General features: G+C 49.8%; 1 protein-coding gene across 2 annotated transcripts in view; it reads right to left on the reverse strand.

Annotated features, from left to right (window-relative positions):
* PSME4 (proteasome activator subunit 4) overlaps positions 1–26,505 on the reverse strand; it is a 1,411,622-nt gene that overhangs the window by 62,767 nt on the left and 1,322,350 nt on the right. For both annotated transcript variants that reach the window (XM_078649478.1, XM_078649477.1), the window contains one exon: positions 766–899. In XM_078649478.1, coding sequence (XP_078505604.1) covers positions 766–899 — 134 coding nt within the window. The remainder of the gene's footprint in view (positions 1–765; positions 900–26,505) is intronic.

Raw genomic sequence — 26,505 nt, forward strand, 5'->3', positions numbered from 1 at the left:
CCTGCCTCTTCTTCTTCTTGGGTCTTCTCTTCGAGCCATGCGAAGTCGACGACCACGACTTCAACCGCTTTCAACCCCTTTTCTCCTTTCTCGCCTTAGACATATAAAGTTTGGCTTCTCTTTCCTTCAATGTTTTTGGTTTCATTTTCCTGTGGGATGAACAACCTTCGACGTCGTGATCTGATGAAAGACACCAAAGACAGTCATCATGCGGGTCAGTGATCGACATATGACCTCCGCATTCCTTACAGGGCTTGAAACCTGACTTCCTCCGAACAGACATGGCAAAATCAGAAACAAAGAAACACTCGAAACAAAGTATCAGGTAGAAAGATAGGAGAGTCCCAGAAAAACCGTTAGCGTCGACAGCACGGAAAAAAAGGAACTGACGTCATCCTGCCGACGTGGTCTTCTTATGGCTCCAATGAGGTCATGCGGCGTCGCGTGCGGAGCCATGACGCTATGACGACCTCGTCGGCGCAGAGAGCTAGGAAAAATTTCTGCGGAATGCTGGCGCAGGGGATATTCATAAGGTGAGGAATCCACAGGCAGATGTATCCATCAGAAATATAATTACTGATGAACACAAATACAATATTTTGATGACGTACCCCTAGAAGGTGATATCTTGTATGTCCAAAACCACATGACGAGTGTGGGCCATTTTTTGTTTTACATACTGCAAATAATGCCTCCAATTTCTGTTTCTTAAGAATAGTGAAAGAAAAAATGTTTTGTACAAAGGTAGTGTTATAACTTATTTACCTCAATCGGTTGTGGATCATTCAAGTGTGCACTCAGGTCCATTAGAAGCTGTGGCATCCAAGTAGGTACTTCATATGGACTTGATAAGATACAAGCACTGAATCCCAACACGCCAGCATGTCGTCTAACCAAATCTACAAGGCAACACAAAATAAAAATCTGCCTTTACTAAAATAGAAAACCTTCATAAAAATCTAACAGGCATTTTAAGTAGCAAGATGCATAAGCCATACAATATGTTACAACACTACCCCATTATAACAAAGTTAATACATTATTTTACTGATACCAGTTGAAACAATTACTGTTTCAATATTGAGAATACGTTTTTCTAAATTTGTATCTTCCACCCCAGTTACCACACTGTAGGAGGGTCACTTAAAGTATAGTTATTTTGCTAAACAAATGGTATTGGATTTTATTGCATGTAAAACACAGAACAAAATACAGTTAAGAGTCACAAGAAACCTCACATTGACACTTCACAAACTGTTAAGTCATACAGCTCCAAACCATGATAGACCCACCATTTACCCCCAAATCTTATGTTTCTGCGGGCAGCCCCTGGCAGCATAGATGGACTTTTCTTGCTGGGCACACCAGTCCACTCCCGCCGACAATACAACCACTGAGGAGTTCCACTTTCTGGGAAATGTCTTGCTTAGCGATCAGCGAGGCAACCCCTATAAACATACGATCCAATCTCGGACCCCCCATATCCGCCAGCAAACCCAAAATAGCCACAGTAGGGGAGAGTTTCAATGGCCGATCCAGCACCCAACTAAAGATCCCGCTCTATCCTCTGCCTGTACCATACCACAACAAGGCAGGACCAGACCAAGTGGAAGAAATCTAGCGAGGAACAGCGGAACCCTTTAGCTGAGGAATCCTACCCGCCCTGTGAAGCTGCAGGGCAGTCATACAGGTCAAGTGCAGATAGGTAAGTTGGACAAGCCTGAGGTGTGCAGAAATAGCGAAGTTTCGGGGGGCCATTCTAGCCTCTCTCCACTCTGCTTCATCCAGTTCTCCAACCCATGCTTACCATCTCCGCCACAGTCTTGGGAACTGGTTTGGGCTGTTGATGACTAGGGGCCGGTATATTTGGGAAATGGTGCTTTTAGTGAGTCTCCTGGTCAATATCTTGGCCTCGAGAGGGCTTAAATCAGGGATGTCAGTGTTGGGGGAATTTTGGCTGAATAAGCATGTCATAGTTGCGAGTACTTGTGGAATTGAGTACAGGAAGGATGATATTGCTCTTGCATCTCCAAAAACATCTGCATTTGGGTCCCCAACCAGACATCCAGAGCAGGGTGATTTCTATCTGTTGGACTTGGCCCTTCTGGCAGGTTCACCCCTGAACTTTTTGCTTTTAATTGTGACTTGGTGTTAGTGATTTTTGGCTTCTGCGCACTTTAACACTGTGTCCCAGTGTAAAGTGCGTGCGCCCTCTGAGTGCATGTTGTGAGATAGGCCTGCCCTCCCATAGGAATGCATGTGTCCATGTTAGTTCCTGGTGTGTGGGGAGTGTAGGGTAGAGTTTAGTATGTGCAGACGTGTGTGATTAAATGCTGCGCGATGATGTGTGCGGCGTTAATGTGTCTGGTGTGGAAGTGCCACTTCTAGAAGTTGGCATGTCTGTGTAATAAAGGTGCAGTGACTGTCTGGCTTGTGATTGGCTGGAGCTAGCTGGTGAGCCTGGCTCCAAGAGTCAGGATGGGTCTGCCCCGGTGGTGAATAGAGAGATTAGCAGCCAGATGGGTGGGAGAAGTGCACCTTGGACCTGAATAGGGCTGGGCTTTCCCCACACAATGTTGGCTCCACCCCCTGTGGTGCGAATGATGTCCCTAGCCTGACTAGTGAATGGTGAGAGGGGCTGAGCATAACAGAGTGCTCCAAAACCAGCTGCGACTGGTTCCCCCCCCACCCTGCAGACATAGACAAAGGATTTGTGTGGATAAAAAGGGTCTGTGTCCCCATGCAAAATGTTCTCTTGCTGATCCTAACTTGGAGGGGGGCCTGCTGCTGCTAGGCGCCAGGAGGAACCGCCACTGGGGACTGCCTCCTTGCCTGGAGGGCCCTGTGAGCTGGCCCCTGGGCCCAGCCTTGCCCCCTGCCTTCCTAAAAAGACTTTTGCTGGACTTTGGGGACATTAGCGCTTGGGAGCGCTTTGCTTTTATTTCTTTATCCCTGCAGCGCCTGGGAGCGCTGGAATTGTCCCCCTATCGCTTGGGAGCGCTCTCTTTTGACCCTGCGACTTGACCTTGTGTCAGCTTTCGTGCCCTAGCGGGTGCCCACCCCGCCAGGGACTCGATATTTTACCGGGTGCCTACCCCGGATTGCCGCCGCCGAAGAAATCATCACTTCGGGCCGCCGCTCTACCCACGGCGACCCGGAAGTGCCCCAACCAGAAACCGGAAGCAGGAAGCAGCGGGAGCCTACCCCGTGCTCCTGCGTGTGCTGAAGGAAACCCCGCGCTGTAGGGAGAAGTGCTGGGGGAGGACGGGAGCCTACCCCGCCTCCCAGGACCTCCCGGTGCAGCGTGTGAGAGCCCCTGCCTGCCGTGGGGGCTCAGCAGCGAGAGGTGAGCGGCTGAAAAAGCAGGCAGGGCTCCGGTAATGAAGGAGAGCCCCGCTCTGCTCGAAGAGGGAGACCGGCAGTGTTTCCCGCCCCCGCACCTGCCAGCGAGGTCCCGATGTGCGGAGAGCCCCGCCCGCCGCCTGTGAGGACACCCGGCCCCTGGAGCAGGACCGGGTGAGTGAGAGAGCCCCGACAGGAGAACCAAGATGAGCAGCGCCCCTGAACAGCTGGTGAGTGGGGCCCCTGTGTTATTTGGTGAAGAGGGTGCTGCTACAGATTGGGGGCCATTGTTTCAGAGTCCCCAGAGGTGGGACTCCAACGACAGGGGCATTTTGGTATTTAGAGCCTGAGAGGCTCCTGGTCGCATTGTACATTTGTTCAGAGCCCACGAGGCTCCAGGGGGCATCTCCTTTCTCGAGCCTACGAGGCTCCCGCGTTGTTTTTGGGCACCATTGCTATTCAGAGCCCCAGAAGGTGAGCCAGGAGGCACGCTGTTGCCAGGCTCAGTTCCAGCTGCCCAGCACTTAGTGGGCAGCTGCTACGTTTAGGCCCCCTTGCGCATCTCCTTTGGCTGCCTGCCCTAACATTTTAGACACAGGGCGTTTCAGGCCCTGAGAGGCCAGTTGGCCTGTGGGACAGTTCCATGTGTTGTGCCCTTGTGTGGGGTACCTGTTTTTGCCCTATGTGATCTTTTGCGCAAATGTAATTACCTGCCTTATGTGATTTCTGCATCATGTGTAATGCTTTATGCCTATACCTCTGAATGTAGGTTTATGCTTAGGAGGTTGTTTTTCCTAGTATAGTTTATGCTAGTGAGTTCATGGTTCCCTGCGTGATATTTGCCTAAGGTGTCTAGGATTGCGTAGGTGGTACTTACCTTTTACCAGTGGTTACTGGTTGTGTGCTACATTTGCTATTTGGTGCTACAGTTATTATATGTGCTAAGCGTTGTAGGAGAGTGGGGTCTGCAATCCCATGGCCACCCCAGATTTTTGCTTTTTGCTTCACTGGTTTACGACTTTCCCTGGCTGTGGGCCTGCTAATCAGACCCACAGCCTAGCTGTTCTCTCTCTAAATTACAACCATGTACCTTAGTTGCATTTTACCAATTGGTACTGGGCCACCTTATCAGTCCCTGTACAGCATACCTTAGGTATCCAGGGCATAGGTGTACCCAGGGCCTACCAGGGGCTGAAGCATGTATTATGCCACCCCTGGCTGGCCACCCAAACAGACACAACTGGCTGCACGACAGCTGGGGCAAGGTGGTGTAAACACCCTTTGCTTTAGATATAGTATTCCTATATCTAAGCCTAAAATGGACACATATATTCCTATCAGTCACTCCTATGGCAGGCCTTATCAATCCTGAAGGCAGAGTGCTTGGAATTATGTGAGATGGTGCTCTGGCATGAGCTGAGCCCGTTTGCAGCTTGCGGAACCAAGTCCAAATAGCTGTTCCATGATAACGCTATACCATATACTCTTAAGTGCATTATAATCCTCGCGGTTAAATGCTAACTTTGGTATAGCATTATCAAAACATGTCGAGTAAGGTGTCATACGAATTGGAATACTAACCCCTCGCCAATTCTGGCGACGGGGTTAGCATTCCACCCTTCTAGAGGGACACAACATGTATGTAACTGTGAACCCCGGTTAAAGTCAGACACAGCCTCAGCTCCACAAAATGGATGCTGCCACGAGACACAAGTTTGCCCTCCTGCTGCTGGGAGTCCTTCCATCAACGGAGGCCTGGACAAAGGGTTTCCTGTCAGGGGCGGTGCTAGCACCATCCCAGACAGGATTTTGTGTATCCCAGGTAGGCAGGGCTGAAAGGAAGGTGACTGCAAGTGGCACCCCGGTGCTCACTGTGCATATGCCGGCTCAAACCAGTTCCTGGGGCACCCCAGCCCCTGAGCTGGGGAGAGACCAGACAAAGGAGAGGGGTGTAACCACCCCCCTCCAGGTCCCACCCATAGGGCAGGACCTAGTCGCGTGCCAGCCCCTTTTTCTTAGGATAAAGGTAGGAGCAGGCCCCCTTCCCAAATTAGATAATCTTGAATCTTGAACTACTTTCCACGAAAGGAACTCTTGACTTTCTCTGAAGACTCTCCCTTGTGGCTAAGGAGTAGCCACCCTGCACCAGCAGGCACCATCGAAGCTCTTGCGGTTTGCTGCACGTCCATCCTCTGGATCAAGACTGCCCAGCTCGACGAGACCCGGATTCCCTGCCATCTCTGACCTCTACCTACATCATCCAGCCCAGCTGAGATTCGTGGGTGTGACGAGACCCGTGGGACCGGCCATCTTCAAGACCTGCACGACGCTTCACCAGCACGACCCCCGAGAGACCCTCGAGTAAGTGCACTGGGGTTTGAGAAGCCCTAACCCTAAGCAGCTCCAGCACCGAAGTCCAGCCCCCCAGCATCCACGAGGTCTGCGTGGGGCCCTTCTGCTTCTTTGCTGCTTGCCACGTTGTCCGGTCACTTGCCCGTTGGCTAGTGACCCTCTTGACGACGTACCACGACGTTTTCACCGCTGGTCTAGGTCCCCTAGACTGGCCCTTGCTTCTTGCCCAACAAGAAGTGCCCTGGACCCTCCTGGTCCACTCCACGTGCCATCTTGACTCCACCGCGTGGGCTTGCCTTTGCCAAGTTTGTTGCTCAAATCCTGAGTCCAGCATCGCCGACAGCCGACAGCCTCGTGGGACAGCTCGCACCTCCAGCTTGGACGCCGACAACGCCTCCTAGCCCGTGTGACTGCAGAGCCCAGCGTCGCCCACTCACCTGGTCGAGGTGACTTCATCCGGTGCCATCCTGGTGCCCACATAATCACTGGCTAGTGATTAAGAACTAAGTCCCCTCTGCTTTCAGGTCGTCTCCTTCACTGATCCAGCCTTGGATCACACCGAACTTCTTCACTGGTCGCCTGCCAGCAACTTCTTCTTTCAGGCTCCATAGACTTCAACGAGGATTCCCGACGTCTTTTGAACCCTATGCAGCCGCGGCCCCTGGGCTAGGTAATTTGAGTATTTCGGTGCTCCAGCACAGGTTCACTATCCAAGTGTCCAGATCCTTTTTCGTTTTCAGTCTACCTAGTCGGATTCGTCCGGAAACAGTAACTTTAGAAACGCTAGCATCCATAGACTTCTTCCCGCATCCCGCGTGAGAGTGCACACTCTGCACCCGATCTCCCTAGGCCTCCTGCTCCTAACCTTAGGGTTCAGTAGTGTAGTCCTAGCGATCCTGAAGCCTCTGGATCTTGTTACTTACCTGCTAGTATTTCGCATTCCACTTTTTCTGTATATGGTTTTTCGTGCCCCTCGGGCATTTGTGTAAATTGTGAAACTTGAAGTATTTTCATAAGAGTTTTGTATTGTGCTTAGCTCCCTGACTCATAAAGAGTTCAGGGTAGACTTGTTAATAATAAATATCCTATATTTTTAAAACAACTTGTGTGGTGTCCTTTCACTTGGTGTTCAAGGGGTATATGTGATGGTAAAACAGCTGGCTTAACACGCCCTCTAGAGTTTAGCCTAAAGACTGCTCTTGTCCACGCTGCTAGGATAGCTGGTCTAATAAGGTTGACTTACAACCAATCATCAATAAGGGTTGTTTGGTATGATACAAAGTGATCACTAGAATAGTGAGCACTATATATCAGGCCAACTTCTCACAAGCGTTATTCCTACAAAGTGCTAATTCTATCAAATGCTAGTTCTAAAAGTGCATATTCCTGACAGTGGCCCACGTGACCTTCTGCCATGTATATAATCCCCTGTAAATTCTGCCCGTGCCTATGGCACATTGTAAAGTGTGAGTTTATTATCTAATGCGTTTGGTATAATACAAAGGCTATTTTTATATATAACCTTGTGTGGAGTTCCTTTTGTGGGGGGCCTGGGATGTTGTTGCTGGTGGGTGCGTGCGCAAATACTTAACCTACATTGCCTCCGGGATAAGCCTTACTGCTCGTGTCACGTTACCTAGAGGGTGAGCAGGGGTTATCTTTGGCATGTAACTCCCTTGCCCTGACTAGAGTGGTGGTTTCTGCCTGGCTTTGGCGCAAGCTTTAGCCAACCGGAAATCGCAATTTCTAACACTATCCTATCCCATTTTGTGAACCCCTCTAGTCTCGCAGTGTGGTGCAACCACATCCCTTGCCAGAGGGGAGTCATGTGCATCAGTCTGCGGTCCCAGCCCATGTCGCATTGTCACCTTCCAGTTCAGGAAGACCATCAAGTTATCACTGGAAGGGATAAGGGCTCCATATAGAATTCTCGTTATCGAATCAATGCCCAACAGGGTCATCTCCACACAGTAAGTTGGGTCGTCCGATCCCCCGTTCAGGCAGACATTGAGCATGGTCACCTACGAGGCTATATAATAGTATCAAAGGGCCGCCATTCCTCCATCATAGGGAGACTGAAGGCAATTAAAGGTGATCCGAGGGTGGCCACCTGCCCTTAGGAAGGAACGGATGACAGAATTCAGGCCTAAGATTGGGAAAGGAAAGTACTGGAAAACATTAAGGAACCAGACAGCACCAACATCTTGAAGAGAACCAGTGTCTCTAAGGCATGAAGGTGCTGGTGCGTCTATTTCTGAAAATCTTTTTTCATGTTCTTCACCAAGGGTGTCAAGTTAAAACTCCACATCAGGTCTGGAACCAAAGACATGTGCATACCCAGATACTGGAAGGTTATAACAGCAGTGTATTGGGATGGCAGACTGCCAGGAGGAGACACCAGAGTCACCCTTTAACGGGACCAACAGAGAGTTGGCTTCGGTAACCCAGAGACCGGAGGCCTGCTTAAATAAGTCCAGAAGTTTCAGACAGAGAGAGCCCTGCTGCTCTAACAGAAAATCCCTTCGGGTACGGCAACTTGATCAGATGATCATGCCGAGGACTTCCAGGTACCATACTCTACTGGCCCAATCTGGTGCCACAAGGATGACTTGGGGCGGGGTAGTTCCGGATGTTCGTCAAAACACTGGACGGGAGAGGCAATGGGTAAAAAGCATAGAGCTCCACTCTAGAGGGAAGGCGTCTCAGAGTGAGAGCTGCTTTGGAGGGTCTAGGGCTCCACCGTGCCCTGTTCGTTGCAGCACCAAATGGCAGTGGTGTCGTCTGGGAGCACCTGCACCAGCTTTCGTTTGAGGGTAGGCAGAAGGCCTTCATTGACAAGAGAATCACTCCCAAATTCAGCAAACTGATGTGGAGTCAGGTCTCCACTGAAAATCACAGTCCTCTGATCTCCACCTCTCCCAGATGGCATCTCCAACCCAGTAGCAATGTATCACTGCATACGTGCCCACTGTCGGCTCTGGGTGCGGTAAGGATAGAAGCCTGCCAGTAACCCACATCTTTTGAAGTCTCCTTCGAAATACAGTTACAATCCAACATATTTTCCTGATGTTGTGCCCACTGTAATTTCAGGTCTCACTGCAGTGTGTCCAAGTGCCATCTGTCATGAAACATCAGCAGGATCCAGTAGTCTAACAATCCCAGCACCCTCAGTGAAATCATTACTGAGATCCAGGGTAGAGTCTGGAACATTAGGGCTCTCTAATCCAGGGGTTGGCGGGGAGGGGAATAGTACAGCGAGAAAACATACCGTAGCCCGAATGGCTCTGATGCAAGGGAATGACTATAAAGAAGTCAGGTGTGATTTCAGCTCATTGGCAGTGTTAACGATGTTAAGAGGTTGGCTGTCATCTGGAGGTGGTTGATGACTGTTTGGGTGAGCCTGACTTCGACAGTCAATTGTCGAGGTTGAAAAAGACTGGTATCCCCGACCTCCGTAGATATGCTGTGACCACCGCCATCACTTTTGTGAACACCTGATGGTTGCTGCTGAGACCAAAGGGGAGCACTGCAAACTGAAAATGCTCTTGGTCTTCTGTGAACCACAGGTAAGCCCTGCAGAATGGGATGTGAAAATAAGCGTTTAAGATCACATTCCAGTCTGTAGGGTCCAGGGCATACAGGACCTGGGCTAGTGTGACAATCTTCAAATTAGCCTTTTGGAAGAAGGGGTTGAATATCTAAAAAAGGTTGAAAGCCTCCGTTCTTTTTCGCTACAAGGAGGTAAAAGGAGTAACACCTAGTCCCCACCTCTGAGACCGGAACCCTCTCTGTAGCTCCTTTGGCCAAAAGGGCATCACTTCCTGGCAATAAGGCAGACTGCTAGTCCTCTGTCAGTCGCCCTGAAGGCAGTTGGGTAGAAAGAAAGGGAAGGGCATAGTACTGGCGGACAAATTGTAGGACCCTCTTGTCCGTTGTGGTGGCCTGCCACCCCTGCAGGAAATATCAGATCTTGCCTCCAACAGGATAGCTGTGTGCCAGCAAGGCCACACTAAATCGATTTTGTGGTTGCAGCTGCCAGAGTGGTGGGGTACTGAGCAGCACCGTGTCCCTGCTGTACTTGTGGTCTATGGGAACTGCAGCCTCGGCCACGTAAGGCTGAATAGCCTGTTGCTCTGAAGGAGGGGTCTGGGGTTGACTGACAGAGAAGTACAAGTTACTTACCTTCGGTAACGGTGTATCTGATCGTGACGATTCTAGCCGCAGATTCCTTAACTAAGAATTACCCCCAGGCGCGAGACTGGATCCGGAAAACTCTTTTTTGCCACAGCATCCCTGCGCGCCGGGGGGATGGCATCATGCGACTCCGCCCAAGCGTCGTCCGTGTACGTGACGTCAGCGAGGTCACATAAGTCCCACCCCGGCACGCAGACGTTAGTTTTCTTTGGAGAACTTTTCCGCACCACAACGCGGAGCCATCAGACAAACTGTGGGAGCATGGGAACAGTGTGCGAAAGAGCAGAAAAAGTGGAAAAAGGAATGGTGACAAACAACACCATAAGGAGCAGTGTCAACACTGCAGTACCCAAAGGCAGGGAGAAAGGGAAAGAACAGAGCAGTCCCCCTGGCAGTATGTAGACAGCCCCCCCCACCCGCCTCCGGAGAACACATGTTAAATGTCATGATGACATGTAGCAGGACTACAACCTCAACCAAGAACAATGAAGGGGAACCAGTTCCAAGACCAGCAGGAATGACAAATGTCCAAGACAACCCCATCACAGAGTGTGACAACCCCAACTTAGAGGTTAGCAGAGGGGCCAGGACCCCTAGTAACAAGAGGGAGGGAGGAGGGGACGAGAGGAAGGGCAAGCCTCAACCCCGGGTACTCTTAGACCCATCCTCCAGAGTGCCAAAGAGGAGGAAAGGAACAAGAACACAACAAATGATCCTGTCAAAAGAACAAAAGATTGCACTCATAGAAGACCTAGCCACCCACCGGGAGGCGAGCGCAGAAGCTAAAAGTCCTTGCAGAACCGGGAGGAAGGGCGTGCCATGAAGGAATCTGCAGCTAGAATCGTCTCTACCAGATACACCGTTACCAAAGGTAAGTAACTCGTACATCTGATAGAGACTACTAGCCGCAGATTCCTTAACGTAGAATAGATACCCTAGCCATACCCACGGGGAAGTAGGGTCTGCGAAAGGACCACACCAGCCTGGACCTAACAGACGGTCCTGGCAGGGCGAGGTGACCAGTCCCCCAGGCAAGGGGATACCCCACAAGCCGTACACCACCCACCCCCAGATGGGTGAGGGAAGAAGAAAGGAGAAAGAGAAGGCCCGTTCACCCTCAACAGAGGAAACAAGGGCAAGGCCAGGGGAGGCCAAAGCACCACACGCCCCTTCAAGGCAACAGAACCTCCAGCCAATGCCAAACCAGGAGAAGGAAGAAGAAAAACCTAGAGGGCCCAAGGAGACGAGGGAAAAGAAAAGAGAAAAGAAAAGAACAGAGGTGGGAGAAACCACAATATCAAAGGCAAGTATATTCTAGAGGTGGGAATAAGAGAATGACTTTCTCTGAATCCTCAGGTTCAGGCAGTGAGGAGGAGCAGATGAATGAGCAACCTGGAAGCGCAATATCTAATTTTGAGTGTGAGCCTTTTTTAGGTGGGCGCCAGAACTGAGGCCAGAGAAACTATAGGAACTATGCCATGGAGGGACCAATGAGAAATCATCCACCTCAGAACCACACAGCTCAAGACTACCTCACGACACGGAACAGCAGTATTGGAGGTAGCCAAATTCCCCATCATTAATTTTTCGTAGAGGATTTTGACGAAAGATGAGCAGGAAGTTTTAAGGAAGGGGTTCAGTTTTGCTCCTACTGCCCCTCCAAACAAATTTGAATTAGAAAAGGATATGTGGAACTTCTTTAGAAAGATACGACTCAATAGGTTTTTTCTGATCGGACATATGACCCAGGCCAAAATATCTCTTGATTTAAACCAAAATGAATCTTTACTCCTAATCTAAATCAGGTAGATAAAAATGTGGAAACATTTGAGAAGGTAGTAGATATTGAAATTAAAAAGATCATATAAAATGATCATAATTATAATAATAATATGCCACTTGTACAGAGGAATACGTTGAAAACCCTTCAAGAATGTGATCAAATTACCATCAAACCCACCGATAAGGGCGGGGGGGTTGTTGTTTTAGATACGGCAGACTATGAGAGTAGAATGAGAACACTACTCAATGTAAGAGATCACTATAAACGAGTGGCCTTTAAAGCCTTTGAGGATCTAAAAAGGGAGGTAGTTCAACTTTTAGATAATGTGAAGGGAGAGGCCTGGATCTGTGAGAGTGAGCACAAATTCCTTCTGAACACCAAGCCTATTCTTCCTGCCATCTATGGATTGCCCAAAATTCATAAAGCTGTAGCAAATCCACCAATGAGACCAATAGGGAGTAGCCTGGGCTCACTATTGGAGACTCTTAGTAAATATGTTGATTTCTTTTTAAAACCTATTGTCAAGAAACAGAAATCATATCTGTAGGAAGGTAGAACCCTGACTATGGTTGCCCCCAACTTTTTGCCTGGTGTTTTGCTGGTTTTCTGACTTAGTTGACCTGAGGCCCTGCTATTCAGGACCTCAGGCCCACTGCTCTTTCTGTAAAATGGATTCCATGTACCTTAGGTACATATCTAAATTGGATACTGAGTCACCTTATCAGTCCCTGTACAGTGTACCTTAGGTACCCAGGGCATAGGTGTACCCAGGGCCTACCAGGGGCTGCAGCATGTATTATGCCACCCCTGGCTGGCCATCCAAATCTGACACAACTGGCTGCTTGACAGCTGGGGCAAGGTGGTGTAATCACCCTTTGCTTTAGATATAGTATACCTATATCTAACCCTAAAATGGACACACAGATCTCCTATCAGTCACTCCTATGGCAGGCCTTAACAATCCTGAAGGCAGAGTGCTTGGAATCGTGTGAGATGGTGCTCTGGCATGAGCTGAGCCTGTCTGCGGCTTTCGGGATCCATCCCTTAGCCGTTTCCATGATATCGCATACCATATACTCTTAAGTGCATTATAATCCTCGCGGTTAAATGCCAACTCTGGTATCGCTTTATCAAAACATGTCGAGTAAGGTGTCATACGAATTGGAATACTAACCCCTCGCCAATTCTGGCGACGGGGTTAGCATTCCACCCTTCTAGAGGGACACGACATGCATGTAACCTATAACCCGGTTAAAAGTCAGACAGAGCCTTAGCATCCACAAAATGGATGCTGCCACCGAGACACAAGTCTGCCCTCCTGCTGCTGGGAGTCCTCCCAGAGCAGGAGATAAGGACAAAGGGTTTCCTGCCAGGGGCGGTGCCAGCACCGTCCCAGACAGGGTTTTGTGTATTGTAGGTAGGCAGGGCTTTAGAGGAAGGTGACTGCACGTGGCACCCCGGTGCTCACTGTGCATAGGCTGGCTGGAACCAGTTCCAGGGCCACTCCAGACCCTGTGCTGGGGAAAAGCCCGCCAAGGAAGTGGGTGTAACCACCCCCCTCCTAGTCCCACCCATAGGGCAGGACTTAGTCGCGTGCCAGCCCCTTTTTACAGGATAAAGGTAGAGACTGGCCCCCTTCCAAATCAGATCATCTTTGAATCCTGAAACTACTTTCCACGAAAGGAACTCAAGACTTCTTCCTAAGATTTCTCCCTTGTGACTAAGGAGTAGTCACCCTGCATCCGCAGGCACCATCTAAGAACACTGCGGTCTGCTGCAAGTCCTTCCTCCGGAATCCGACTGCCCAGCTCGACGAGAACCGGCTTCCCTGGCACCTCTGACCTCTACCCACCTCTACAGCCCAGCTGAGAACCGTGGGTGCGACGAGACCTCAAGGGACCGGCCATCTGCAAGACTGCACGACTTCTTTCCAGCAAGCCCGCCGAGTGAATTCCTGGTGAGTGCTTTGGGGTCCGAGAAGCCCCCACCCTGAGCAGCTCCAGCACCGAAGAGCAGCCCCCCAGCATCTCCACGATCTGCGTGGGGCCCTTCTGCTTTTTACTGCTCACCGCGTTGTTTGGCTACTAGCCCGCTGGCTTGTGGCCTTCCTGACGACGCCCGACGACATTTCTGCTGCTGGTCTGGTTGCTCCAGACTGGCCCTTGCTTCCCTCCATCGGAGAAGTACCCTGGACCCTCCTGGTCCGCCCAAGACGCCATTTTAGGTCCACCGCGTGGGCCTTGCATTTGCCAAGACTTGTTGCCCAATCCTGGGTCCAGCGACGTCGACAGCAAGAACCTTCGTGGGACAGCTCGCACCTCCATCCTGGTCGCCGACAACGCCTCCTGGTCCGAGAGACTGCAGAGCCCAGCAGCGCCCACTCACCTGACTGCGGTGACTTCGCCCGGTGCCATCCTGGTGCCCACTTAATCACTGGCTAGTGATTCAAGAACTTGGTCCCCTCTGCTTTCAGGTTTTCTTCTCCCTTGATCCAGGCTTGGATCCATCGAACTTTTCTTCACTGGTCGCCTGCCAGCAACTTCTTCCTTCCAGGCTCCTGGTCCGGCAACGAGATCCCCGACGTCTTTTCAGACCTATGCAGCTGCAGCCCCTGGGCTAGGTAACTTCGGCACTTCGGTGTCCCAGCATAGCCTCACTATCCTAGGGTCAGGATCCACTGTCGTTTTCTTCCCACCAGGTCGGGTTCGCCCGTGAACACTAACTTTGCCTTTACTAGCCTCCATAGACTTTGTCCCGCATCCCGCGTGAGAGTGCACACTCTGCACCCGAGTCCCCTGGGTCTCCTAGTAGTAATCTAACGATTCCCTAGTCAAGTCCTAGCGATTCCAAAGCCTATTAGTACTGTACTTACCTGCTAGTAATTTCGCATTCCACTTTTTAAGTATATGGTTTTTCGTGCCCCTCGGGCATTTGTGTGTAACGTGCTAACTTAAGTATTTTCGTAAGAGTTTTGTTGTGTGCCTAGCACCCTGTCCTCATAAAGAGTACAGGGTTGTTGTGATTCTAATAAATACATTGTTTATTTTCATAACACTTGTGTGGTGTCCTTTCACTGGGTGTTCAAGGGGTAATGTGATGGTAAAACAGCTGGCTTAACACGCCCTCTAGAGTCTTAGCCTTAGACTGCTCGTATCCATGCTACTAGGATAGCTGGTCTATAAGGTTGACTTACAACCAATCATCAATAAGGGTTGTTTGGACTGATATATAGTGATCACTAGAATAGTGAACACTGCCCATCAGGCCAACTTCTCACATTGGTGAGCAGCGGTTGGGATTTGAGCTTGCTGTTGTTTTACCACACATGCCCTAAGAATATCTTGTGAAAGATCACATAGGTACTAAAGGTACATATAACTTAGCTTAGAATACTCTGAGTTCTACTGAACCAGCTGTTGTAGCTCCTAGGGCCTAGCACACCCTAAACTACAACTCTAGCAAGGGATCAGTAGGCAAACATATAGTGTAGGTAAGTGCACCACTTACACCTCACTAGAAAAGCATGTCTACCCAGGGAGATTCTACTGAGACTCCCCTGGTCAGTGTTGACCCTCCACAGGTCACTTCAAGATATGCAGCTCTCAGTTTTCAGGAGATGAGACAAATCTGTGTCTCCAGGAAACTGAAGCAGGGGTCTAACCCCACCATTCCCTTTCTGATAGGTCTCTTAGAGACATATGATGCCAGAAAGCTTTCTCAGTTACATGAGAACATGCCAGCCTTAGAGGGAACCTCTGGGGATCCAGACCTCCCCAACACTGATACTGCAGTGGAGGAGGAGGATCAAGAGGAACTCTCTGGGGATGAGGTAGACAAAGGTCTTGAGGTAGTCAGAAGGCTAACTAGGACCAACTTAGACCTACTTGGGGAAGGATCTGGGGGACCCCCAGTACTGACCCGAATAAGGCCTAACCTTGGAGTTAGGAGAGATAGATCTCTTTCTAGGGACTCCATTAGATCTCTGCACTCTAATGCCTCTTCTCAGGGGAGAAGGAACTCTCCCCAGAGGAGATTGACTTCCCCTCAGAGAAGAGAGCATGAAGCAAGGATGAGACAAGCTAAACTGAGGATTGAAAGGGAAGAACTTGCCCTGGCCAAAGAGAAGCTTGCCTTTGCTAGAGAGCAGCAGATGTGTGGGTTAGCTCCCACTGGTGGCAGCAATCTCCCAAGAGATAGAGAGAAGGGTTTAGATACTAAACACCTGACTAAAATAGTGCCCCCCTTTAAGCAAGGGGATGACATCCAGAAATGGATGGCTGCTTTGGAGAGGGCCTGCACTGTGCAGGGCATTCCCCAGAGTCAGTGGGCAGCTATACTGTGGCTCTCCTTTGATGGTAAAGGTAGAGATAAGCTCCTCACTACAAGAGTGGAGGATGCTAACAATTACCAGGTCCTGAAAAATGCACTGGTTGATGGGTTTGGTTTAACCACTGAGCAGTACAGGTTGCTGTTCAGAGACACCCAGAAAACTCAGTCTCAGGACTGGTCTGACTTTGTTGATTGTGCCACTAAGGCTTTGGAAGGCTGGCTACTGGGTAGCAAGGTTACTGACTTCACAGGATTGTATAATCTTATTATGAGAGAGCAAGTCTTAAATAATTGTCAGAACCAGTTATTACACCAGCACCTGGTAGACTCTGATCTGACCTCTCCACAAGAATTGGGTAAGAGGGCAGACAAATGGGTCAGAACCAGGATTAGGCCCAAGAACCAAGGTGGTGACCAGAAAAAGGAATCAACCAAGCCTCAAGAGAAGGGTGGGAATAAATCTACAGATCAAACCACATCAGGGCCCCAAAAATCCTCTGAGGGGGGTGGGTCCCAGAATCCTTCCAACAACCAGAAGAAACCTTATTGTTATCCCTGTAAACAGGTGGGTCATTTAAAAACTGACAGCAGTTGCCCAAAGAATAACAATAAGGAAAACATACCCCCAAGTAACATTCCCAAACCTCCTGTTACTACTAGTAGTAATCCCCCAGGTGGTGGGAGTGTCCCCAAGAATTTGGGTGCATTTACTTTGGGAGTTCCTGGGGACCCTGGCCTAACCAGGTCCCCAAACTTAGACACTCATGTCTGTGAGACTGGCATGGGGTTTGCCAACTTCACAACTTGTCCCAACACTTTGGGCAAGTACAGACAGGAGCCCCTCATCAATGGTATAAAAGTTGAGGCCTATCGAGATACAGGGGCTAGCATCACAATGGTGACTGAGAGTCTAGTCCCCTCAAGGCAACTTTTACCTGGTGCCACATACCAGGTGACCAATATTGATGGAGTACAGAGAGATCATCCCATGGCAGTGGTCAATCTCAGCTGGGGAGGTGTCACTGGCCACAAGAGAGTGGCAGTGTCACCAAACTTGCCTGTAGATTGCCTACTGGGGAATGATTTAGAGCTCTCAGCCTGGGCTGAAGTAGAGCAAGAAACCCATTCTAGAATGGTAAACATCCATGGTAAGGTTAGTGGGGCAGTGATAGCCACAGCCCCAGTCCAAGATATCCTCCCTGAACAGGTCAGGAGGGTTGTGCCAGTCACAACCCAATCTCAGACAACTTCCTTCCCAGAACAGGTTGTCAAGGCTGTCATGGTAACAGCCCACACCCAAACTGAGCCCCCTCCTGAAAAGGTTGGGAGAGTTGTGATGGCCACAGCTCAAACTCAGACATATGATAGTGTTGTGAAGCCTGAAACTATGGATCACTCCACTCAGACAGAGAGCATTGAGGAGGAAGAGAAATCTCCCTCCCACCAGACTTTAGGAACAGATCAGCCTCCTCAGGGAACTGATCTGACCCCTTGTGAAGCAACTGCCACAGAGGTAGTCAGGCCTAGCCTGGCAGAACCCCTGATGTCAGTGGACCCTTCCAAGGTGGGACCCAGTCTGGAGCAGGTAACCTGCCCCTCTCTACCCTGCCTCAGTCAGCCCAGGGCTGTAGAGGTCAGGGAGGCCAGTGTTGGACCCCAAGGGGCCCCCTGTCCAAAAGAATTTCCCAATCAGCAGATTAAGGGCACTGAAGCTAGTAGACCTAGCCAAGTGAAAATAAGACACACTCCTGAGGGATCCCCCTTAAAATTAGTTAGGGACCTCCCACAGATGGACACTGTTGGGCACAGCCAAACTTGGGACCTGAGGGCCCCAGACCTGAACTGTCCCTCCAGTAAGCCAAACAGAGGGACCCAACCTCCAGCTGTAGGTAGCCAGAGGTTGACCCTGAGAGCCCAAAACAACTCAGTCTTGGAAAGAAAGGCCTCTATGGTGGATAATGATTGGAGGAAGCTGAGCCCAAAGTTAGTGGAGCCTCACTTCAGTACTCCATTTCAGCACCAGCCTTTTTCTTTGACAAAACACACCACAGGTAGAGATTCCCTATGGTGGAGACCCTCAGACACCCTTAGGGTGAGGGATTGCTTAGTGGACCATGACATAGGGGGTAACCATGCCAGTGCTGGTACTTCCTTAAATGGCCACTTAGGCAATATAGGCTTACCTGGACAAGGATAGCCTTATCTCCTTTCGTTTGGGGGGGGGGTTATGTAGGAAGGTAGAACCCTGACTATGGTTGCCCCCAACTTTTTGCCTGGTGTTTTGCTGGTTTTCTGACTTAGTTGACCTGAGGCCCTGCTATTCAGGACCTCAGGCCCACTGCTCTTTCTGTAAAATGGATTCCATGTACCTTAGGTACATATCTAAATTGGATACTGAGTCACCTTATCAGTCCCTGTACAGTGTACCTTAGGTACCCAGGGCATAGGTGTACCCAGGGCCTACCAGGGGCTGCAGCATGTATTATGCCACCCCTGGCTGGCCATCCAAATCTGACACAACTGGCTGCTTGACAGCTGGGGCAAGGTGGTGTAATCACCCTTTGCTTTAGATATAGTATACCTATATCTAACCCTAAAATGGACACACAGATCTTTTATCAGTCACTCCTATGGCAGGCCTTAACAATCCTGAAGGCAGAGTGCTTGGAATCGTGTGAGATGGTGCTCTGGCATGAGCTGAGCCTGTCTGCGGCTTTCGGGATCCATCCCTTAGCCGTTTCCATGATATCGCATACCATATACTCTTAAGTGCATTATAATCCTCGCGGTTAAATGCCAACTCTGGTATCGCTTTATCAAAACATGTCGAGTAAGGTGTCATACGAATTGGAATACTAACCCCTCGCCAATTCTGGCGACGGGGTTAGCATTCCACCCTTCTAGAGGGACACGACATGCATGTAACCTATAACCCGGTTAAAAGTCAGACAGAGCCTTAGCATCCACAAAATGGATGCTGCCACCGAGACACAAGTCTGCCCTCCTGCTGCTGGGAGTCCTCCCAGAGCAGGAGATAAGGACAAAGGGTTTCCTGCCAGGGGCGGTGCCAGCACCGTCCCAGACAGGGTTTTGTGTATTGTAGGTAGGCAGGGCTTTAGAGGAAGGTGACTGCACGTGGCACCCCGGTGCTCACTGTGCATAGGCTGGCTGGAACCAGTTCCAGGGCCACTCCAGACCCTGTGCTGGGGAAAAGCCCGCCAAGGAAGTGGGTGTAACCACCCCCCTCCTAGTCCCACCCATAGGGCAGGACTTAGTCGCGTGCCAGCCCCTTTTTACAGGATAAAGGTAGAGACTGGCCCCCTTCCAAATCAGATCATCTTTGAATCCTGAAACTACTTTCCACGAAAGGAACTCAAGACTTCTTCCTAAGATTTCTCCCTTGTGACTAAGGAGTAGTCACCCTGCATCCGCAGGCACCATCTAAGAACACTGCGGTCTGCTGCAAGTCCTTCCTCCGGAATCCGACTGCCCAGCTCGACGAGAACCGGCTTCCCTGGCACCTCTGACCTCTACCCACCTCTACAGCCCAGCTGAGAACCGTGGGTGCGACGAGACCTCAAGGGACCGGCCATCTGCAAGACTGCACGACTTCTTTCCAGCAAGCCCGCCGAGTGAATTCCTGGTGAGTGCTTTGGGGTCCGAGAAGCCCCCACCCTGAGCAGCTCCAGCACCGAAGAGCAGCCCCCCAGCATCTCCACGATCTGCGTGGGGCCCTTCTGCTTTTTACTGCTCACCGCGTTGTTTGGCTACTAGCCCGCTGGCTTGTGGCCTTCCTGACGACGCCCGACGACATTTCTGCTGCTGGTCTGGTTGCTCCAGACTGGCCCTTGCTTCCCTCCATCGGAGAAGTACCCTGGACCCTCCTGGTCCGCCCAAGACGCCATTTTAGGTCCACCGCGTGGGCCTTGCATTTGCCAAGACTTGTTGCCCAATCCTGGGTCCAGCGACGTCGACAGCAAGAACCTTCGTGGGACAGCTCGCACCTCCATCCTGGTCGCCGACAACGCCTCCTGGTCCGAGAGACTGCAGAGCCCAGCAGCGCCCACTCACCTGACTGCGGTGACTTCGCCCGGTGCCATCCTGGTGCCCACTTAATCACTGGCTAGTGATTCAAGAACTTGGTCCCCTCTGCTTTCAGGTTTTCTTCTCCCTTGATCCAGGCTTGGATCCATCGAACTTTTCTTCACTGGTCGCCTGCCAGCAACTTCTTCCTTCCAGGCTCCTGGTCCGGCAACGAGATCCCCGACGTCTTTTCAGACCTATGCAGCTGCAGCCCCTGGGCTAGGTAACTTCGGCACTTCGGTGTCCCAGCATAGCCTCACTATCCTAGGGTCAGGATCCACTGTCGTTTTCTTCCCACCAGGTCGGGTTCGCCCGTGAACACTAACTTTGCCTTTACTAGCCTCCATAGACTTTGTCCCGCATCCCGCGTGAGAGTGCACACTCTGCACCCGAGTCCCCTGGGTCTCCTAGTAGTAATCTAACGATTCCCTAGTCAAGTCCTAGCGATTCCAAAGCCTATTAGTACTGTACTTACCTGCTAGTAATTTCGCATTCCACTTTTTAAGTATATGGTTTTTCGTGCCCCTCGGGCATTTGTGTGTAACGTGCTAACTTAAGTATTTTCGTAAGAGTTTTGTTGTGTGCTTAGCACCCTGTCCTCATAAAGAGTACAGGGTTGTTGTGATTCTAATAAATACATTGTTTATTTTCATAACACTTGTGTGGTGTCCTTTCACTGGGTGTTCAAGGGGTAATGTGATGGTAAAACAGCTGGCTTAACACGCCCTCTAGAGTCTTAGCCTTAGACTGCTCGTATCCATGCTACTAGGATAGCTGGTCTATAAGGTTGACTTACAACCAATCATCAATAAGGGTTGTTTGGACTGATATATAGTGATCACTAGAATAGTGAACACTGCCCATCAGGCCAACTTCTCACAATATCTGAAAGATACGGTGCACACAATCACAGTGTTTGAGGGGCAGGGCTTCAATAGGGTGACCCAGCTCTTGGTCACCCTGGATATTGAAGCCCTGTATACAAATATACCCCAAGACGACACTATTATGGTGATGTCGTCTATCCTGGAAGTGGAGGATCTAAATGAAGTCCACAAAGATTTTATCTTGAGCTCCATTAGGATGGTTCTGAAGAATAACATCTTCCTGTTCAAGGATGAACTCTATAAACAGATTAAGCGGAAGAGCATGGGGGCTACCTGTGCTCCTAGTCTGGCTTGCCTCTACGTGAGCAACTTCAAACAAAAACACATTTACAACAATGTTGCGCCCTATTATGAGAACATCACACGCTGGCACCATTTTCTAGATGATATTATTTTCAACTGGAACGGTGCCAGCAGTGATTTGAGGCAGTTTCTGGAGAGGTTGTACCTAGGAGACAGTAACTTGAAGTTCACGGCCCACTGTAGAGATACTAGGGTGGATTTTTTAGATATCAGAGTTAAGGACACAGATGGAGTCTTAGAAGTTGAATTGTTTTCTAAGCCAACAGACGAAAACACTTTATTGCAGTACAAAAATAATCATCCAAAATCTCAAAAAGATAACATTCCCTTCGGTGAATTTTTAAGGTTGCACTGAAATTGTACAAATCTTACTGATTTTCATCATCATGCAAAGATTATGGAGAACAAACTGAAGAATAGGGGATATCTGAAAAAACGAATTAAACATTCCCTAAAGCGTGCAAGGTTCTATGACAGGGATCGCTTATTAAATATGAACAAACAGAAAGAAGACATAACCCTGGATAGAATTGAATTTGTGAGCCAGGACACAGGCATGAGTAATAAAATCAAAAATATAATTAATTGGAATTGGAAAATGTTAAACAGTGGGCTTTCAAACCCATTGATAAACTCCCTTTTTTCATTCAGGCGCAACAAAACTATAAGAAATTCTTTAGTTAGAACATACAAAAAAGTTGAGAGTGACAGTCAAACTACTTTGTAGAATCAGAAAGCAGTAGGAAATTACAAATGTGGCACATGTTCCATCTGCCCACATTGTATGGAGACAAGAAATTTTAATTTTAATGGGAAAACATTGACAGCCAAAACATTAGACAATTGCCGGAGCAAGAACGTAGTATACCTGCTTGTATGCCCATGTGGAATGGGGTACGTAGGCGAAACAAGCAGGGAACTACGTGTCCGGTTATTGGAACACAAATCAGCACTGAAAAATAAAAAGGAAAATGCACCTCTGACTGAACATTATTCAGAAAAGAACCACAACTGTAATGAGTTCAGTTGGTTCATATTGGAAAAAGTGAGCATAAATAGAAGAGGAGGGAATCTCGACACGATAAGAAAAATGCGCGAACAATGGTACGTGTTATCTAAACACCATTGAGGAAGGTTTCAATTACAGAGAAGACTGGAGGAAACTGATTGCTAATCAGTAATATATTCAGTCCAAAAAGTACTGCATATTTGAGTGGCTATGTCCAGTAAGTAGTAATACTGAAGCGAGCCAGATTATTAGCAGAGTAGGGAGGGTGGGGCGATGTCACGGTAAAAACGAGGTTAGTGAAGAGATCTCTCATAATAAAAGTTGAGCCATATATGGAGCCCCGATACGTTCGTTAATATGGTATGTAAAAGGGATGGGGGGGGCAATGCTCCCGTAAAAAACAATGCTAGTGAGGAGATTTTTCTCACAACAAAAGGTGAGCTATATATGTAGCACCGATAAGTGAGTTAAAATGGTATGTAAAACACGGAGTGGGAACAATAGATGTAAGGCGTTGCACAAGTTACTACTTGTGTAACGATATATCTGTAAGAGACATTAGTTAGTATTAGATTCCTTACCTTAGAATATCCCCAGGCGTCAGACTGGATCCGGAAATTTTTGCGTAGCAGTACCCTTGCGCGTCGGTAGGCGTCGTCTGCGGCTCCGCGTCCGTCGTCGGCGTCGTGGGCGCCGTGATGACGTCGTCGGAGTACTTAGACGCCGCCTCCGCGTGCTGACGTCAGTTCTTAGACACAGCTTTTCCGCGCCAGAAACGCAGAGCCATGTTAAAAACCAACACTGGTGCCATTGAAACTAGGGCCCTGAAGAGGACAACCCTAACCCTAGATATTGGTTCGCAGAACGGGGAGGATGGGTGGGTCGGTAAGGAATCTAATACTAACTAATGTCTCTTACAGATATATCGTTACACAAGTAGTAACTTGTGCATCTGAAAGAGACACGTTAGTATTAGATTCCTTACCTTAGAATAGATGAACAAGTTACTTACCTTCGGTAACGCTTTTTCTGGTAGATACTATATCTGCCTGTGGATTCCTCACCTTGTGAATATCCCCCTTGCGTCAGCAACATTCGGAAATTCTTTTGTAGCTTCGCGCCGACGTGGATCCGGACGTCACAGAGGCACGGCATCGCACGCGACCCCGCTGACGTCACCGGCGCCTATAACAGGCCCACGCCGGCGTGATGACATCAGTTCCGCCCTTTTTTCCGTGCCCTCGAGGCACACGGACGGACCGATGACAGTAGAAATATACACAGTATACATAGTATAGAAAACAAGGTAACACACACAGTGTGAAGCAAATGCAATAAAACATTTGAAATAAACATTTCCATGACAATAAAATAACACATCATAGAAACTCTGGCATAGAAGAGTGGACAACGGGGAGGCAGGTGGGTCAGTGAGGAATCCACAGGCAGATATAGTATCTACCAGAAAAAGCGTTAAGTAACTTGTTCTTCTGATAGATACATCTGCCGTGTGGATTCCTCACCTTGTGAATAGAGTCCCACAGCAGTCCCCACTCCCGGAGGAGGGTGTCCACTCTGCTATACCAGGAAATCATGGCGGACAGAGCGCGCGAAGTGGCCGTCCCTCCTCACCTCGGTATCCAAGCAGTAGTGCTTCGCGAAAGTGTGGAGGGAGGCCCAAGTCGCGGCTCTGCAAATGTCCTCAACAGGAACACCTCTAGACAAAGCAGATGTTGCAGACTTTGCTCTAGTCGAATGTGCTCTAATACCCTCTGGAGGGTCCTTACCAGCCAAAGAGTAGCAGATCTTAATGCAGAGCACGATCCACCTCGACAGAGTCCTCTTATGGACCGCTCTTCCTTTCTTGCAGCCAGCAAAGCCAACGAAGAGCTGGTCGTCCATTCGACAGTCTTTAGTCCTGTCCAAGTAGAAAGACACCGCCCTCTTGGGGTCAAGACGGTGTAACCGCTCCTCCTCCTTGGAAGGGTGAGGGGGAGGATAAAAGGTAGGAAGGGTAATGGACTGACCAAGGTGGAAAGGAGTAACCACCTTTGGCAGAAAAGCAGCCCTGGTCCTAAGAACCATTCGTTCAGCATGAATGGTCAGGAATGGGGGCTTGGAACTAAGAGCTTGAAGCTCACTTACCCTCCTTGCCGAGGTGATTGCAACGAGAAAAACCGTTTTCAAGGTCAGAAGCCTCATGGGACACTTGTGAAGAGGCTCAAAGGGAGCCCCCATCAAAAATGTCAAAACTAGGTTCAAATCCCACTGAGGCACGACAAAGGGTGTAGGAGGGAACCTATTAGTAAGGCCCTTCAAAAACCTTAAAACAATGGGAGACTTAAAAAGAGAAGGCTGGTCAGGCAAACAGATAAACGCCGACAGCGCAGAAAGATAACCCTTCACCGTGGCAACAGCAAGCCCCTGCTGGGCAAGAGAAAGGGCAAACTGGAGCACATCAGATAAATGGGACCTCAAAGGGTCTATAGATTTCTCCCTGCACCAAACAACAAATTTAGACCACCTATAAGAATAGATGGACTTAGTGGAGTCACGCCTGGCTGACAAAATGACATCCACCACATCGTGAGGGAGAGAAAAAGAAATCAGATTGCCCCGCTCAATCTCCAGGCATGAAGGTGTAAGGTCTGGAGGTGGGGGTGTAGAACCTGCCCCTCCATCTGAGAGAGGAGATCTGCCCTGTGAGGGAGACGGAGCGGCGGGTGAGAGGAGAGGTGGAGAAGGTCTGAATACCACACCCTTCTCGGCCAATCCGGGGCGATCAATATGACTTGGGCCCGGTCTTGGCGAATTTTCCTCAGAACCCGAGGAATCAAAGGTATGGGAGGAAACGCGTAAAGGAGTTGATTTCCCCAACTCAACTGAAACGCGTCCCCCAAGGCTCCTTGCAACGGATACTGGAGACTGCAGAATGACGGGCAGTGAGCATTCTCGCGAGTGGCGAACAGGTCCACCCGAGGAGTCCCCCACATCTGAAAGATGTCGCGAACCACCTCCGGGTGAAGCCTCCACTCGTGGTCGGCAGAGAACTGCCGACTGAGACTGTCTGCACGAACGTTCAGAACCCCGGCCAGATGATTTGCCATCAGACAAATCTGATGGTCCTGAGCCCAGGACCAGAGGCGCAGAGCCTCTCTGCAGAGACACTGCGACCCCACTCCTCCCTGCTTGTTGACATACCACATCGCGGTCGTGCTGTCCGTCAGGACTTGAACCGACTGACCGCGAAGGGAAGGGAGGAAGGCCTTGAGCGCCAAACGTATCGCCCGCAATTCCAGAAGGTTGATGTGAAGCAACCTTTCCTCTGGAGACCAAAGACCCTTGACCTCCAGATCCCCCAGATGAGCACCCCAACCCAGGGTGGATGCATCCGATATCACTGTGGCCACCGATGGAGGCAGTTGGAAAGGCTTTCCTTGAGACAGATTGCCTTCCACGCCCCACCAAGACAGATCCGCCGCAGCTTCTCTGGAGATCCTCACTGACTCCCTGAGATCCCCGTTGTGCTGATACCACTGCCTGCGGAGGCACCACTGGAGTGCCCTCATGTGCCAGCGTGCATGGTTGACCAACAGAATGCATGAAGCCATCAGACCGAGCAGGCGAAGAACCTTCAAGACTGGAACGACCGCTCCATTGAAAAATAAAGGAATCATCTCCTGTATGTCGCGAATCCTTTGAGGAGGAGGGAATGCCCGACATACAGTAGTGTCCAGTACCGCACCTATGAACAGGTTGCGCTGTGAGGGCACCAGGTGAGACTTGGGTACATTTATCGAAAAACCCAACCTGTGCAACAACTGAGTTGTCTCCTGCAGATGATGGAGCACCTTCTCTGGCGACTCTGCTTTGATCAGCCAGTCGTCTAGATACGGAAACACGTGAATCCCCGATCTTCTGAGATGAGCTGCCACCACTGCCATCACCTTGGTGAAGACTCGAGGTGCAGTAGTAAGGCCAAACGGAAGGACCACAAACTGGTAGTGCTGTGACCCAACCGTGAAACGGAGATACTTTCTGTGCGACTTCAAGATGGGAATATGAAAATACGCATCCTGCAAGTCGATCGACACCATCCAGTCCTCTTCCAACAGCGCTTGAAGAACCTGTGCAAGAGTGAGCATTTTGAACTTTTCCTGCTTCAGGTAAAGGTTCAAAATCCTGAGGTCCAGGATTGGCCGAAGTCTGCCATCTTTTTTGGG

Source organism: Lissotriton helveticus, chromosome 6 (assembly GCF_964261635.1).
Source record: "Lissotriton helveticus chromosome 6, aLisHel1.1, whole genome shotgun sequence".
NCBI classification, from domain to species: domain Eukaryota; kingdom Metazoa; phylum Chordata; class Amphibia; order Caudata; family Salamandridae; genus Lissotriton; species Lissotriton helveticus.